The sequence below is a fragment of the Silurus meridionalis genome, chromosome 11, assembly GCF_014805685.1.
Source record: "Silurus meridionalis isolate SWU-2019-XX chromosome 11, ASM1480568v1, whole genome shotgun sequence".
NCBI lineage: Eukaryota > Metazoa > Chordata > Actinopteri > Siluriformes > Siluridae > Silurus > Silurus meridionalis.
The window spans coordinates 6,819,749-6,835,027 of NC_060894.1; the positions used below are offsets into that span (position 1 = coordinate 6,819,749).

At 40.2% G+C, this 15,279-nt stretch overlaps 1 protein-coding gene across 1 annotated transcript; it reads right to left on the minus strand.

Moving 5' to 3' along the window:
• Positions 1-805: 805 nt before the first annotated feature.
• LOC124393633 (histamine N-methyltransferase-like) lies at positions 806-10,558 on the minus strand. The gene is made up of 7 exons (XM_046861578.1): positions 10,412-10,558; positions 4,827-4,990; positions 3,208-3,260; positions 2,640-2,747; positions 2,060-2,190; positions 1,682-1,775; positions 806-1,597 (listed from the first exon to the last, which is right to left on the minus strand). Exons 2-7 carry the CDS (start codon positions 4,949-4,951, stop codon positions 1,242-1,244), a joined length of 867 nt encoding a protein of 288 aa, XP_046717534.1. The 5' UTR covers positions 4,952-4,990; positions 10,412-10,558; the 3' UTR covers positions 806-1,241.
• Positions 10,559-15,279: the final 4,721 nt, after the last annotated feature.

Below are 15,279 nucleotides of genomic sequence, written 5' to 3' on the forward strand. Positions count from 1 at the left end.
TTGGGGTGCGTTTTATTATTATTATTATTAAGCTGGGCTTGGATGTTTTCTTTGTAAGAAAATGCTTCTATCTTTCCACTCTACCCTATAGCCCAGACATATGAAGAATACGGGAGATTGTTATCACATGTACTACACAGACATTACTTTCCAGAAAGTCCTGCAACTCCTTTAATGTTGCACCAGATTTTCTCCACTTGATGATGACTGTCTTGTGTGTACCAGGGCATATATATAATGCCTTGGTAATTATTTTCTACCCTTTTTGAATGGGATTGCTTAAATCTGGACACAGACAAATCCCCAGTTATAAGAGAATGTGCACACTTATGCAACCACATTATTTGTTTTTTTTGTTGTTTTTTCCACCTCATTTTTAGTTGAGTTGTACAGGTTATAGATCACATATGAGGTGGAAAAAGATTTGAAATTAATACATTTGGTCTTTTATTTATTTATTTTTTTACATAACAGAAACTTGCCATTTTAACAGTGGTGTGCAAAGTTTTTTATATCCAATGTATATATGTATTTGTGTAATTTGGATATTTTCAATTATAGGTGTACCCTAGTTGGAGATATTGCGATCTCAGTCTTTATTCCCATTACTTAAGAGGCAGTGAGATTTACAAAAGCTTTTATGAAGTCTGAAAAACAGATTGAATATTGCAAAAACTATGTTGACAAAGTGGCCCCAACACTAAAAGTTTATACAGTTCACACAATCAGGAAGTATAAAAAGTCAAAATCTTTTGCGCGTGCGTGCGTGTGTGATATAGCAATAAAAACAGCACCTGCAATGTTGTACTTTACTTGAATGGAATTTAATTGTTTTCAAATTATATGCGACACTTTTTGAAAAAAGTACAAGGGGGGAAAAAAACAACATGCTGGTAAATGTATTCATGTGGATTAACAGCACAGGGTTTAATATTTGAGGTAACTGTTACCTCACTGTTAAACCCCCACTCCCACACCCCCGCCTGGCTTTCCATGCAATAACTCAGAGCTTTAATCAGTGAGCTACCGCTTCCTGACATGCAAGAAATGTTCATTCATTTATTCCAAATTCTTCCATTTCTTACAGTGCAAAAAATAAAACGGGGATTTAGTTGAGTAATGGATTTAAAGGCTGAATAATAAAGCTGATTAGATATTTATAGTCAATTCTTATTCCTCATCTTTTTTACCAGCTGTTAGACAAGTGCTTTTCCCCTGCTAAGTATCTGTAAGCTCTGGACCTAAGCATCGATCACTAAGGCCTCCGTGCTGCAATCGAACAGGATCCTATTGTTCACTTCTTGGTAGTTTTCTGGATTTTTAAGGAAGTCCAGCACCTCTTTCTTCAGCTCTGGAGGTGCGTTCTTACCGAAGTCGATTATCTCAGTCAGGCTACTGAGTAGCTGCTCTCCTTTTTCATTTCCAGGTATGAAACACTGAGTGATGTCTAACAGGGATTGGAGCTTGTAGTTTTGGTAGGGAATTTTTTTGGAATCCAGAAAGCTTTTGATATCTCCGGATGTAAGAGTGTCAACAATTCCGTCCTTATACAGCTGATTTTGGAAGGTTTTCGTAAGCCTGGCCCATGCACTCTCATCTACAGGGGATTCAATGCCTTAGAAAAGGTCTCACTTCAAAGTGTTCTTGCCTATTGGGTTAAAGTGAAGCTGTACATGCTTACCTGTAAGCAGAATGACAAGGACTTTGCCACCTTTGTGCAGTAAACTTTGGTAGAAGGAAAGTGTGGCCTCTGGATCCTTCACATAGTAAAGCATCTGTGAAAAATAGTTTGTAAACGAAATCTCAATGTTCTTTTGTTCACATAATGTTGACTACAATCATTACTCCTCTACTCATCCCCTCTTTTTATTTTTAATAAATAAAATGACTGATGAAAACAAATGGCAGACAGCTGGTCAAGAACAAAACAGATACATCTTATCAGATACCTGTAAAATGACATAGTGCCATTGTGATTCACACATACAAAGGAAAGCCATGATTGCCCCTTTTGCTGATAAGAACACTTGTTGGACTAGTCAGACATGCATATACGAACCTGTATCATGTTAATCAAGTGCATTTTTTTATCAGAGTTTTCCTTCATCAGTTTGTTCTCAAAGTCTTTTGCGGTCATTTCATTCCAACTGAAGGTGGCATAATCAAAGCCTGGCATCTTTGATAATGAAGCTAGAAGAAAATATAAAAAGGTCATTAAATGAGACACACACACACACACACCATGCTCACATGCAAATGTGGTTACACCCTTAGCACACAGTATGATTCCAAGTCATTTAACTGTGAAACTTTTTTTTATTATTTCAGGCATGGATTTATTTGTATTGTTGGCAGAATTGAGAAATTTTTTTTTTTAGCATTATTTCTAAAATGATGCAAAATTATCTGCTAAAAGGAATAAGATCATTTCAAGTTTGAAATAAGTGCACATGTATAAAGAATTTTGCGATGGTTTTATAACAAAATACTATTCATTTGACAATATTGAATATAGATTCACTTTGCTAAACACATTTAACCAGAAATATGTTAAAGCTCTGGCTATAGCTTTCATCCTGTTGCACATTAACACCCGGATGGTAAATTACAACATAGAACAAATATGTGTCTCTTCTTACTTTTATACTTGTTAAGCATGGCGTAGCTAGGTTCAACCACCTCAACCTTTATTTTGGCATCTGGATGCTTTTCATGCAGCACTTTAAGAATTTCCAGATCGATCTCACCTGGAGCAAGATAGAAAATTTTAATACAGATAATGCCAATACTGAATACTAATAACATACACTATATGGACAAAAGTATTGGGGCATCAGATCCATTCCAGCCATATGTGGTTCTTCCTTAAACTGTTACCACAATATTAGTGCCACACAATTATAAAATGTCTTTGGATTCGGTAGCATTTAATTTCCCCTCACTTTAGAGGCCAAACCTGTTCCAGCATGACAAACTTAATGAAGATATTATTTACATGGGTTGGGAGTAGAAAATCTTGAGTGGCCTGCTATGAGATTGGACCACTCCCTAACCGTAAATTTCACGCCAACATCTAGTGACATATCTTGCCAGAAGAGTGGAGATTATTATAACAGCAGGAATCTCAAATGGGGTGTTTAATCAGCTCACATGGCCGGGTGCCCACAATGTTTGTTCATACAGTGTAGATTGATAAACGAGTTATACCTGCGCCGCTTCCCAGTCCCATCATGTTCAGAGTGTTTTTTCCTGCTCCAATTCTGCACAAAGCAGAAAGAACAAAGAGAGAGATTGTGTATTATTTTGTATTGCAGAACTGTAGTGAGCAATAGTACATGCTGAGGAAAAGCACCACAATGCAGTATTTGCTTTAAGAATATTGATTGAGAAGTATAGAGAAAGCAGGAAGGAGTTGCATTGCGTGTTTGTGGATTTAGAGAAAATGTGTGACAGGGAGCCGAGAGAGGAGTTGTGGTATTGTATAAGGAAGTTAAGTGTGTCAGAGAAGCAGTGTGCATTTGTTACCTGGGCCTTCATTGGGGACGTACCCGACTTAATCCAACTCCTAATACCACCACTATCACGTTGCAATTATATAAACCATCAATACTATACAAAAATGCATAACAACAATGCGTAGCATTACAGAGAGAGGCATTTCACATATGGAGGAAGAGCACATTTTACTAAAGCAAGAAACCTAGTTAGGACAACTTTAAACCTCTACACTACCACCGCAACTGTGCACCTACATCATCTGGAGCAGTTCAAAATCAATAGCTGTCTAATAACATGACCAGCAAAGCCTTCTCTGCTGGCCTAAACACTATCCGAAGAACTGACCAACATTTACAAGCTAAATTCTAAATATTTGTTCCATGAAATTGTATTCATTTATTCCCAACAGTTTATTCTCTTTATTTTGTTACGTTTCTCTTGGCTGCACTGCTTCCAGTCTGTGTTTGTAAAATGTTTTTGAGAAGCCTCTGTGTGTTGCCATGTCAATCTAATCTGCCCAGGGCCTTCAAAGACTGTTCTGCTGGCGTTTTTACCATAATCTTAATAAATAGCATTGTTTTTTAACCAATCATATTTCAATGTCGCCTCACAGTGTCAGCTAGCTGGCCGAGAATACTGAGCATTTTTCGGTCCTCTGATTGCTTGGTAAGAAGGAAACTGTTACAGCCAAGTTTGACTGGCAAAACGTGTAGCGCGCTGCACACATTAGTTCATTAAAGTTAGACTTTTTTTTTTTTTTATGTCTACAGAGGAAGAGAAATTGATTTGGTCTCAGACAAAATCAGACGGCTAGGAGAGGTCGACCAACCCTGAAGCTAGATAGCTTGTCTCATCCCGGGAAAGGGTTTGTTCGCCACTTCCAGACCAGTGAATAAGAGCGGTACCACTGGATTACAGCCTCTGAGAAGCAGTGCAAAGTATGAGTCTGCATCTCTGGTGAGTAGGTTGTATTTCATTTAGATTTTTTGTTTTTGTTGTATTAAACAAATATTGATTCTGATCTGCTCCAGATGATGTAGTTGCACAGTTGCGGTGGTAGTGTAGAGGTTTGGAGTTGCCTGAACTGGGTTTCTTGCGTTAGTAAAATGGTATTTACCCTCCATATGTGAAATGCCTCTCTCTCTGTAATACCACGCGTTGTTATATTGCGTTTTTGTATTGTATTGATGGGTTCCATAATTGCGACGTGATAGTGGTGGTATTAAGAGGTGGATTAAGACGGGTACATCCCCACTGAAGGCCCAGGTACCAAATGCACAGCCCGCCACTGGTATGTATGCATGTATGTATGTATTTGCAGTGCATACCTGGCCAGGATGTCTGGAAGAACTGTATGGATAAATTCTATTATGAACTGGTGTTCACTAGAATTCACCAAAAACAGCTCAAATGATTCCAAATATATTTCATGATCATTCAATTGACTCTGCATTTTTATCTTCTTTTTCAGAAAATCAGGAACAGCCGTCACCTTGGAGAAAAGAAAGCTTAGCTGGGAAGTATCTTTCAAAAGAAGATTCTGTTTTATTGACATTAAACACAAGCTCAGTGTTTGTCCAAGTGTATGCATTAGAACACATAACTAATATATTGTACATGTGCTGATAATACTACATAGAGGCAATTTCACACCTGACATACCTTCAAAATATAGCTAGCTATTTACTACTTACGTTATTACAAAATACATCATTAATGTTTAGACCATATTTGTGAAACCCGCGACCTAAAGTGTGCTTTGAGTTTTGGCCCCCTGTGCAAAAAAAAAAAAAAAAAGAATCCAACCTTTTCTTTTAATTTTACTGATGGAGGTATTTTCATATTAAAAACAAAATTTACCATCACAATAGGCTTTATTTGTTTTTTCCACATAAAAATCACACAAAATATTAGAAAACCTTGAAAATTAATGATTTAGACAAACTGTTGTGTTATATTTATTTTCTTAATACAGACTTTCAGTTACAAATTTGTTGTCTTTAAACAATGCCATGATGTGCAATTTTGACAAGCCTGTAGACCCGTTACCTGTCAATTTATGTGAGGGAGTAATGCTACCCCTCTAGATTAAACTGGTTTAGGTGGCCAAATATCGACAGGATTCCGGTCAGAAAATCAGACAATGAGAGATTCTTCCCAGATTAGCCTTTATTAAAGCAGTTGGGGTCACCTGCAACAATCGTCTTATGGCAATGATGTCTGTATGAACATGGTGTTAGGCATCTTTTTAGCAAAGCCTACACATAACATACGTCTCACGTCATAACCTTGTGCTCCAGAACATCTGATCACATGCACATTATCAACTTGTGCTGTTAATATCATGAACAGCAGCTACGCCAATTTCTCTCCACTGCTTCTCTTTCTCTCCCCACCCCGAGGCTTCCTGAGGTTTGGCCAGCTCCAGTCACGTCCCACCTCGTGAAGATTATGGACGTTAAAGAAGTAGATGCTAAACTCGCAAACATCCCGTACCATCTAGAGACGTACCATTGCTAATTGGATCCCACTACATGTGTGGAGTTTTGACATTAGACCTCCTGAAGTGTTTAAAGTCTCTGGCATGGAGAAGCTGTTGCTGGATCTGTGATCACAAATGTTGAGCTCAGTAGCTCCTACTTTTATACCAAAGACTGTAGAAAGAACATTTACTTAGAATCTTATACTCCGGTACTCATGTTGGTTCTCACTCTCCAGTGTTCTGTATTGTTGAAAGATTTCTGATCAAACTCTTGATGCCACCCAAATGAGGATGGGCTCCCCTTTTGAGTCTGGTTCCTCTCAAGGATTCTTCCTCATAACATCTAAGGGAGTTTTTTCCTTGCCACAGCTTGCTCATCAGGGATAAATGCACACCATTCAACTTGACTGTTGATTTCTGTAAAGCTGCTTTGAGACAATGTCTGTTGTAAAAAGCGCTATAGAAATAAACTTGACTTGACTTGACTATCATGCAGGAATGAACATTAAATGCTGCCTTCCGGTGCGCAAACACAGTAATAAGTCTGTGTGGACACCAACATTAGTAACTTGGTTCCTAGGACAGGCTTTTTGTACCTGTTCTTTTTATGTTTTATATATTTATATTTATATAAACCAGCCATTAGGGAGGCATAAGCCAGTGCACTCTTACTGCTGGTCCCAAGCCCGGATCAATGGGGAGGGCTGCGTTAGGAAGGGCATACAGCGTAAAACATGCCAAATCGAACATGCGGATCACAAATAAGAATTTCATACCAGATCGGTCAAGGCCCAGGTTACCAACGACTGCCACAGGTATCGTTGGCCAACAGGGTACCGGTGGAAATTGGGCTACTGTTGGCCGAAAGAGGAGAAGGAGAGGAGGAAGACGTCTACAGAGATGGCAGGAAAAGGAGAAGTGTAGTAGAGTGGAGGTTCAGGTTGGTACTATGACTGTTAAAGGGAGAGAGGTAGCTGATATGATGGAGAGGAGAAAGGTAGATATGTTGTGTGTTCTGGAGACCAAGTGGAAAAGGAGTAAGGCCAGGAACATTGGAGGTGGTTTTAAACGGTTCTATCATGGTGTGGAGGTGATTCTGAAAGAAGAGTACAAAAAGAGTGTAGTGCAGGTAAAGAGAGTTTCTGATAGGGTGATGAACATGAAGCTGGAAGTTAAAGGGGTGATTATAAATGCCATCATTGCCTATGCTCCACAAGTTGGCTGTGAGATGGAGGAGAAGGAAAGATTCTGGAGTGAATTAGATGACGTGGTAGATGGTGTACCTAGAAGAGAACGATTGGTGATTGGGGCAGACTTTAATGGGCACGTAGGTGAAGGGAACAGAGGTGATGGGTAGGTATGGTTTTAAGGAGAGGAATGTGGAAGGGCAGATGGTGGTAAATTTTGCTAAAAGGATAGAAGTGGCAGTGGTGAATACATATTTTAAGAAGAAGGAGGATCATAGGGTGACTTAGAGTGGAGGAAGGTGCACACAGGTGGACTATGTTCTATTTAGGAGATGCAACCTGAAGGAGATTGAAGAGTGTAAGGTGTTGGCAGAGGACAGCGTAGCTAGGCAGCATCGGATGGTGGTCTGTAGGATAGTTTTGGAGAAGAAGAGGAGGAGAGTGAGGACTGAAAGAAGATGGTGGAAACTGAAGGTGGAAACTAAAGGAGGAAGAGTGTATTATGAGATTCAGGGAAGGGGTCAGACAGGGGCTCGGTGGTGGTGAAAAGGTGCTGGATGATTGGGTAACTACTGCAGAAGTGATGAGCGAGGCAGCTAGAAAAGTACTTGGTCCGACACCTGGAAATAGAAAGGAATACAAAGACGTGGTGGTGGAATGAGGAAGTGCAGGAGAGCATAAGGAGAAAGAGGTTGGCAAAACAGAAGTGGGATCGACAGAGTGGTGAGAAAAGTAGTCAAGTCAAGTTTATTTGTATAGCGCTTTTCACAACAGACATTGTCTCAAAGCAGCTTTACAGAAATCGACAGTCAAGGTGAATGGTGTGCATTTATCCCTGATGAGCAAGCCATGGCGACTGTGGCAAGGAAAAACTCCCTTAGATGTAATGAGGAAACCTTGAGAGGAATCAGACTCAAAAAGTGAACCCATCCTCATTTGGGTGACATCAAGAGTTTGATCATAAATCTTTCAACAATACAGAACACTGGAGAGTGAGAACCAACATGAGCACTGGAGTATAAGATTCTAAGTAAATGTTCTTTTAACAGTCTTTGGTATAAAAGTAGGAGCTACTGAGCTCAACATTTGTGATCAAAAGTAGGCAGGAGTACAATCAGATGCGGCAGCAGGTAAAGAGGGATGTGGCAAAAGCCAAGGAAAAGGCATATGAGGAGCTGTACGAGAGGTTGGACAGTAAGGAAGGAGAAAAGGATTTGTACCGATTGGCCAGGCAGAGAGACCGAGCTGGGAAGGATGTGCTGCAAGTTAGAGCAATAAACGATGGAAAAGGAAATGTGTTGATTAGTGAGGAGAGTGTGTTGAGAAGGTGGAGGGAGCATTTTGAGCAGGTGATGAACGAGGAAAATGAGTGAGCGAGAGAGAGAGAGAAGGTTGGATGATGAAGTTGGTGAAGCAGGAAGTGGATAGGATTAGTAAGGAGGAAGTGAGAGCAGCAATTAGGACGGTTAGTGGTTGGACCAGATGACATACCATAGAAGCATGGAGATGTTTAGGTGAGATGGCAGTGGAGTTTTTAACCAGATTGTTTAACAGGATTTTGAAAGGTGAGAGAATGCCTGAGGAATGGAGAAGGAGTGTGCTGGGACTGATCTTAAAGCACAAGGGAGATGTGCAGACCTGCAGTAACTATAGGGGAATTAAGTTGATCAGTCAAACCATGAAGTTATCGGAAAGAGTAGTGAAAGCCAGGCTGAGAGAAGAGGTGACCATCTGTGAGCAACAGTATGGTTTTATGCAGAGGAAGAGCACCACAGATGCCTAATTTGCTTTGAGAATGTTGATTGAGAAGTATAGAGAAGGACAGAAGGAATTGCATTGTGTATTTGTGGATTTAGAACAAGCTTACGACAGAGTGCAAAGAGAGGAGTTGTGGTATTGTATGAGGAAGTCAGGTGTGTCAGAAGTATGCAAGTGTGGTGCAGGACATGTATGAGAACAGTGTGACAGCAGTGAAGTGTGCAGTAGGAATGACAGACTGGTTCAAGGTTAAGGTTGGACTGCATAAAGGATCAGTCCTGAGCCCTTTCCTGTTTGCAGTGGTGATGGACAGGTTGACTGATGAGGTCAGACAGGAGTCTCCCTGGACTATGATGTTTGGGGATGATATTGTGATTTGTGGCGAGTAGTGAGCAGGTTGAGAAGAGCCTGGAGAGGTGGAGGTATGTGCTGGAGAGAAGAAGAATGAAAGTCAGTTGGAGTAAGACAGAGTACATGTGTGTGAATGAGAGGAAGGGCAGTGGAGTGGTGCGGTTGCAGGGAGAAGAGGTGGAGGAGTTCAGGTACCTGGTGTCAACAGTGCAAAGTAATGGAGAGTGTAATAGAGAAAAGTCAAAAAAGAGTGCAGGCAGGGTGGAGTAGGTGGAGTAGAGTGGCAGGAGTGATATGTGATAGAAGGGTATCTGCAAGAGTGAAAGGGAAAGTTTATAGGGCTGTGGTGAGACCTGCGATGATGTATGGTTTAGAGACAGTGGCATTGAGTAAAAGACAGGAGGCAGCACTGGAGATAGCAGAGCTGAAGTTGAGGTTTTCGTTGGGAGTGACGAGGATGGACAAGATTAGAAATGAGTTTATTAGCGGGACAGCCCATGTAGGATGTTTTGGTGACAAGGTGAGGGAGGCGAGATTGAGGTTTGGACATGTGCAGAGGTGGGACATTATTTATATTGGTAGAAGAATGCTGAGGATGGAGCCACCAGGAAGGAGGAAAAGAGGAAGGCCAAGGAGGAGGTATATGGATGTGGTGAGGGAAGACACGCAAGTAGTTGGCATGAAAGAGGCAGATGTAGAGGACAGGATGGTATGGAGACGGATGATCCGCTGTGGCGACCCCTAATGGGTGAAGCCAAAGGAAGAAGAAGAAAGAGAGAGATAATATATTTAGCATGAGAGAGGGGTTAGAAAGTAACATTTTAATGGATTACTGAACTGGAGTATGCAACATTTGGAGGGCATTTTTAACTAAACAATTCATTTGCAAGTCAGTGAATATGAAAAAGTCATTTTTTTTGCAGTTATTAGGAACCAGTCATGGGAACACTGGGTGTCTATATTCATTTATACCAGTGGGCACAGAATTGTAGAAATCAGTCACCACACATTCACACAAATATTGCTTGCAATTGAAACAAAACTCTTGAAATATACAAGACAAATCTGAGCCACTTACTGACTGACTACTATTTACACTGTAAAATGATATAAAAAGTAACCACAACACACTTACTTGTATCTTTTGCTTCTTGTGCAGCCTGTTGGTCTGTGGGCACCCTGTGTACTGCAGGATCTTTTAAATTGTTCTTCTTCTTCTTCTTCTTGTAGTGTTTTATGGCTGTTTGGCAGACCAACCAAAGGTGCATTACCTCCACCTACTGATCTGGAGTGTGGAGCGAACTGATTTGGAAGAAAAGAAAGAAAAAAACACACAAAAAAAGGGAAATTAAAACCTAAATTCTGTCTATTGTTCCTGTATTTTTTTAGGTATTTAAATAACAATTCTTGAGTTCTCGATTGCCCATACTCGCTTCCCAAAAGTACCTTTAGAGAAATATTGTCTACTCCTATCCACCCTAATTCCTGAATTAACTGAAATCTGTCCCTTTCATATGCAGGACATTTATTAAGAATGTGCCTCACTGTTTCCAATTCCCCACACTTGTCACATTCTCCCGATTCATGCTTACCTATTCTAAACAGACTATGGTTTAATGCAGTATGTCCAATTCTTAATCTTGTGATGATGACATCCTTTTTTCTATTTCCCAATCTTTTCCTCTCGTTTCCAACATTCTCCTGTATCTGGACGATATGTCTTCCTTTAGCCACACTATGCCATACTTCCTGCCATTTTTTACATACTTCAGATGAAATCACTGTCTTGAATTCAGCTCTACTCAAAGCTAGCTTAATGTCTATCTGTGAATGATTCAATGCTTTCTTTGCTAGCAAGTCCACCGTTTCATTTCCATCCACACCAACATGAGCAGGTACCCAAAGAAAATTACTTTCACCCTCAGCTGCCTAATTCTAAACAGACTTTGTAAGATTTCAAATATTAAGTCTTGCCTTGCTTCGGGTTTTTTCCACTTTTTAGACTAGTGAGAGCAGCCATTAAATCACTACAAATCACAGTTCTTTCTGGTTGGACTTCTTCAATCCAGCGTAGGGCTAGTATGATAGCTAAAAGTTCGGTAGCAAAAACTGACACTTGGTCTAATAGTCTTTTTGCAATCTTTGTCTTAAAAGCAGGGACATATACTGCTGCTGTAGTCCTTTCAGATTCTGGATCCTTAAAACCATCGGTAAATACCTGTAGTGCAGCATAATACTCTAGTGTAATATGCTGTTGAACTGCTAATTCAGTTGGTATATTCATCCCCGGATTACTCATTATTTTCTTAACTTGTAAAATCTATTACAGGTATAGGAAACAACCAAAGGAGTATTGCTGGTATAGCAATTTAATGATTTTTCAACTCCAACTTGTTCACCTCCTTCCGTACTACCCAACCAAAGCTTGTTAGTTCTCTGTACTCATACTCCCAACATTCTTTCAAAATCAATCTAACTGGATAATTTTCCAGATGTCCCTTTGCACCATACCAGTAGCTTAGTCTCAGCTGGAACCTGCGCAGTTCTAGGGGCAATTCTCCCATTTCGGCTATCGGGGATGATCTAAATGCACCACAGCAAATTCGCAAAGCTTGATTTTGTATTACCTTAATCTTTTTAAGTATTGTTTTGTTTGCAGAACTGTATATTAAACATCCATAGTCAATCTTTGACCTAATCACAGCACAATAAATTATTTTCAATGACTGACAAGTCACTCATTCTACTCCTGACAAGTACCTTAATACATTCATTCCTTTTTTTTTTTTTTTTATCAATTTCTGAATATGTGTTCTAAAATGTAATTTAAAATTCATCCACATTCCCAAAAACCTTACTACATTTACTTGTTCCAACTTATAACCATACATTTCAATATTCAAGCTTGGAATATTCTTCTTTTTCGAAAAACACACCACTTGCGTTTTTGCCACAGAAAACCCCAACTATTTGTCCAATTCTCCACCTTATTTACTGTTTTTTGAATCCTATTTTTTTTACAAATAGAGCATTTCACCCTCTTTTCCATAGTGCTCCATCATTAGCGTATAATGACCTTCCTATTCCAGTATCTACAGTATGATAGATGTCGTTAATCATTAAATAAATAAAAAAATATATTGCTGCTCACACTTCCCTGGGGAGTTCCATTTTCAATTGGAAGGATCTGAGATAAAGCAGTCCCTCTTACTTGAATCGTTCTTCCAAATAAGAAACTCATAATCCATTTATACATCCTTCCATCAACTTTCAAACTTTCCAGTTCATCAAGAGCTCTTCTTTCCACAGCATATCATAAGCTTTTTCTACATCAAAAAACACTCCCACTAGTACTTCTTTATTAATTTGAAACACAATATTGCATCCATCGTATTTGTCCCTTTTCTAAATCCACTCTAACATGCTGAGAAAATGTTTCTGCTTTCAATTACATAAGTCAATCTATTCATAATCATTCGTTCCATCATCAAACTTGTTTGATGTTTGATGTTTTAAATTTGATGTCAGCGCAATAGGTCTACAGTTAATTGGCTGAGAGTGGTCTTTCACTGGTTTGGCTATAGGCCCTACTACCCCATGCTTCCAATCTGCAGGCAAACTCCCTGATTCCCATGTTTTGTTAAAAAGTCTTAGAATCATACTCAAAGAGAGTTTGTATTCTTGCATACCAGTGTAGATTTATTCACTACTAGAGATTTAAAGCACGTTTGTATGTCGCTCTGGATAAGGGCGTCTGCTAAATGCCGCAAATGTAAATGTAAATGTAAATGTAAGATAAGTCCAATAAATGCGTTATCATCTCATAGCATATATCGTCCTTGCCTGGAAACATACGCTTGACCCCCACAAGTGCTCTCTTTAACTCATATAAATTAAACTCTGTGTCTAGTATACTTCCTGATGAATTCTTCTTATATATATATATATATATATATATATATATATATATATATATATATATATATATATATATATATGTGGCATGACACACCGAGGGCTGACGAAAGAAAATGTAGCGACTACGCCACCCTGGCATTTGGCCAGGGAAAATAACTTGCACTTAGGCAACACAGGTTCGTGTACAAAGAATCAGCGGAAGACGTGGGTAAAATTAGTATGGATTTCTTTTATTAATGATAAAAGTATCTGATGCACCTAATGAAAAACCAAAAACAGAAATTACTCAACTATAACACAGATAACTTCAATAATCGGACACCTTTATCGATGTGAATGCAGGAGCCAAGGCGTAACAACGGGGATCAAGGGCACTAATCGGCCTCCACAGCACCACACAACTTTTGGTTGCACCTGTGTAGACACTCACACACACCACTGCACCCAGCACAGCACTCGTGAAGCAAAACCACCACCACAATCCGCCCCGCCTTCGGCACTCAGCTCCTGTAACCACAAACGAATGGAGTTACACAAAAGAAGAGTCAAGAAGGCCACTGATGGGATACTGTGCAAGTCGCAAACATATGAATAGTGTGCACAAGTAACACATAGGAGGTGAGGGCAGCTTTAGCTCTTTACTGTGCCTTTCACCTCCTATATAAAAAACTAAAAACAGGGAAAAAAAAGACCCAAAAAGGGAAAAGAGGGATATTAATCCCTCCTCGGTAAACAAAATAACTCAAGTTACACAATACAAAATGAAAGAAATAATAACAAAATAATTCAAGGAACATTAAATGAAAGCAAAACCAACCTTTAACATTTAAATATAAACACAAAAGAAAAAGGGCCACAAAACCCCAAAAGCAACCAATAAGCTTCAGACACACACAAACACACACACACACACACACGCTAAATTATAGGCAAAGCAACAGCGCCTCCTGGGCGATAATTCCACGTTAGTCACCCATAGAAGCGCAAATCTGTAATAAAATTAAAATAAACGTTAAACAACTCACCATACATGCGAAACGTTTATTACCTTTAAGACACATACCCTTGGGATGAGTGATCCGGAAACACAGGTTACTATAAGGGTAAGCCCGAAAGCTGCAGGCTCGTTCCGTAGATCTGAGATTATAGTGCACAGGGGGAACAAGAACCGCCGATGAGACAACCGATCTATAATCAATTTAACAAGATAATACAACCCACTATTTGGAAATGTAGCACGGTTAGAACTTAAAACATACCGTGTGGGGTCTTCCAGAAATCACAGACACAGCACTTCTGTGCACCCGTAGGCTCACTCGCTTTAATAGCTCTACCACACCATAGTACAATGTGTTAAGGCAGGCACTGTCGGTATTATTAACGCCGCTCTCTCTCTCTTCGGCTCACCTCGGACTATACACTAACACAAACGCATACAAATTACCTACGCAGTCTTCCACAAGAAATAAAAGTATTATAGCCGTTTTACTTACCTGCCGCGAGGAAACACGTCAACCCAACACCGGCCGCAAGGTTTACCCAAACAGACAGCTCTGACTGGCGACTCGTGATGACGCAGACAGGGGCGTAGCACCCGTGCCAACAAAATGCTCCCCAGCCAAATTTATACATCCCCCTTGCCCAATGATAGGACAATCACTGAGCACCTCAACCGACTAATCCGGAAGCAGGAAGGGACTCGCCAATCTTATCACAATCTCCCCCCCGCTTCTGCATCGTCGCCCCGACGATGAACACCCCTTAATCCCAGGGCCTAAACAGTACTGAAATAGCCCTAGATGCTCCATCCGCCGTATCAAACCCCCCCACAGATCGTGGAAGGTGGTGGACATTAGAATGTTGGCCAGCTGTAGTTCGACTACTTCGTCGCACGGTCCTATCATACAAACCCTCTGGCCTTGGAATTAGCTCATCCCCAACGGGCTGACCCAAGTTAGGTGGGGCCACCACCACCTCACCACTAGGAGGGTCTACACCGCCCAAGTCTACTGGGACACTAACCTCCTCGGTCACTGGGGGCCCAGATACTACAACCCATAAATCTCCCAGTTCAGACTCCTCAGG

What these genes read in the sequence shown, in the direction of transcription:
- LOC124393633 (XM_046861578.1), bottom strand. Translation starts at nt 4,951, where the DNA reads ATGCAGAGTCAATTGAATGATCATGAAATATATTTGGAATCATTTGAG. An exon ending in CATGCTTAACAAGTATAAAA is followed by an intron (nt 2,191 to 2,639) that starts GTAAGAAGAGAC and finishes ATTTTCTTCTAG; the next exon opens with CTTCATTATCAAAGATGCCA. An exon ending in CCTTGTCATTCTGCTTACAG is followed by an intron (nt 1,598 to 1,681) that starts GTAAGCATGTAC and finishes AATCCCCTGTAG; the next exon opens with ATGAGAGTGCATGGGCCAGG.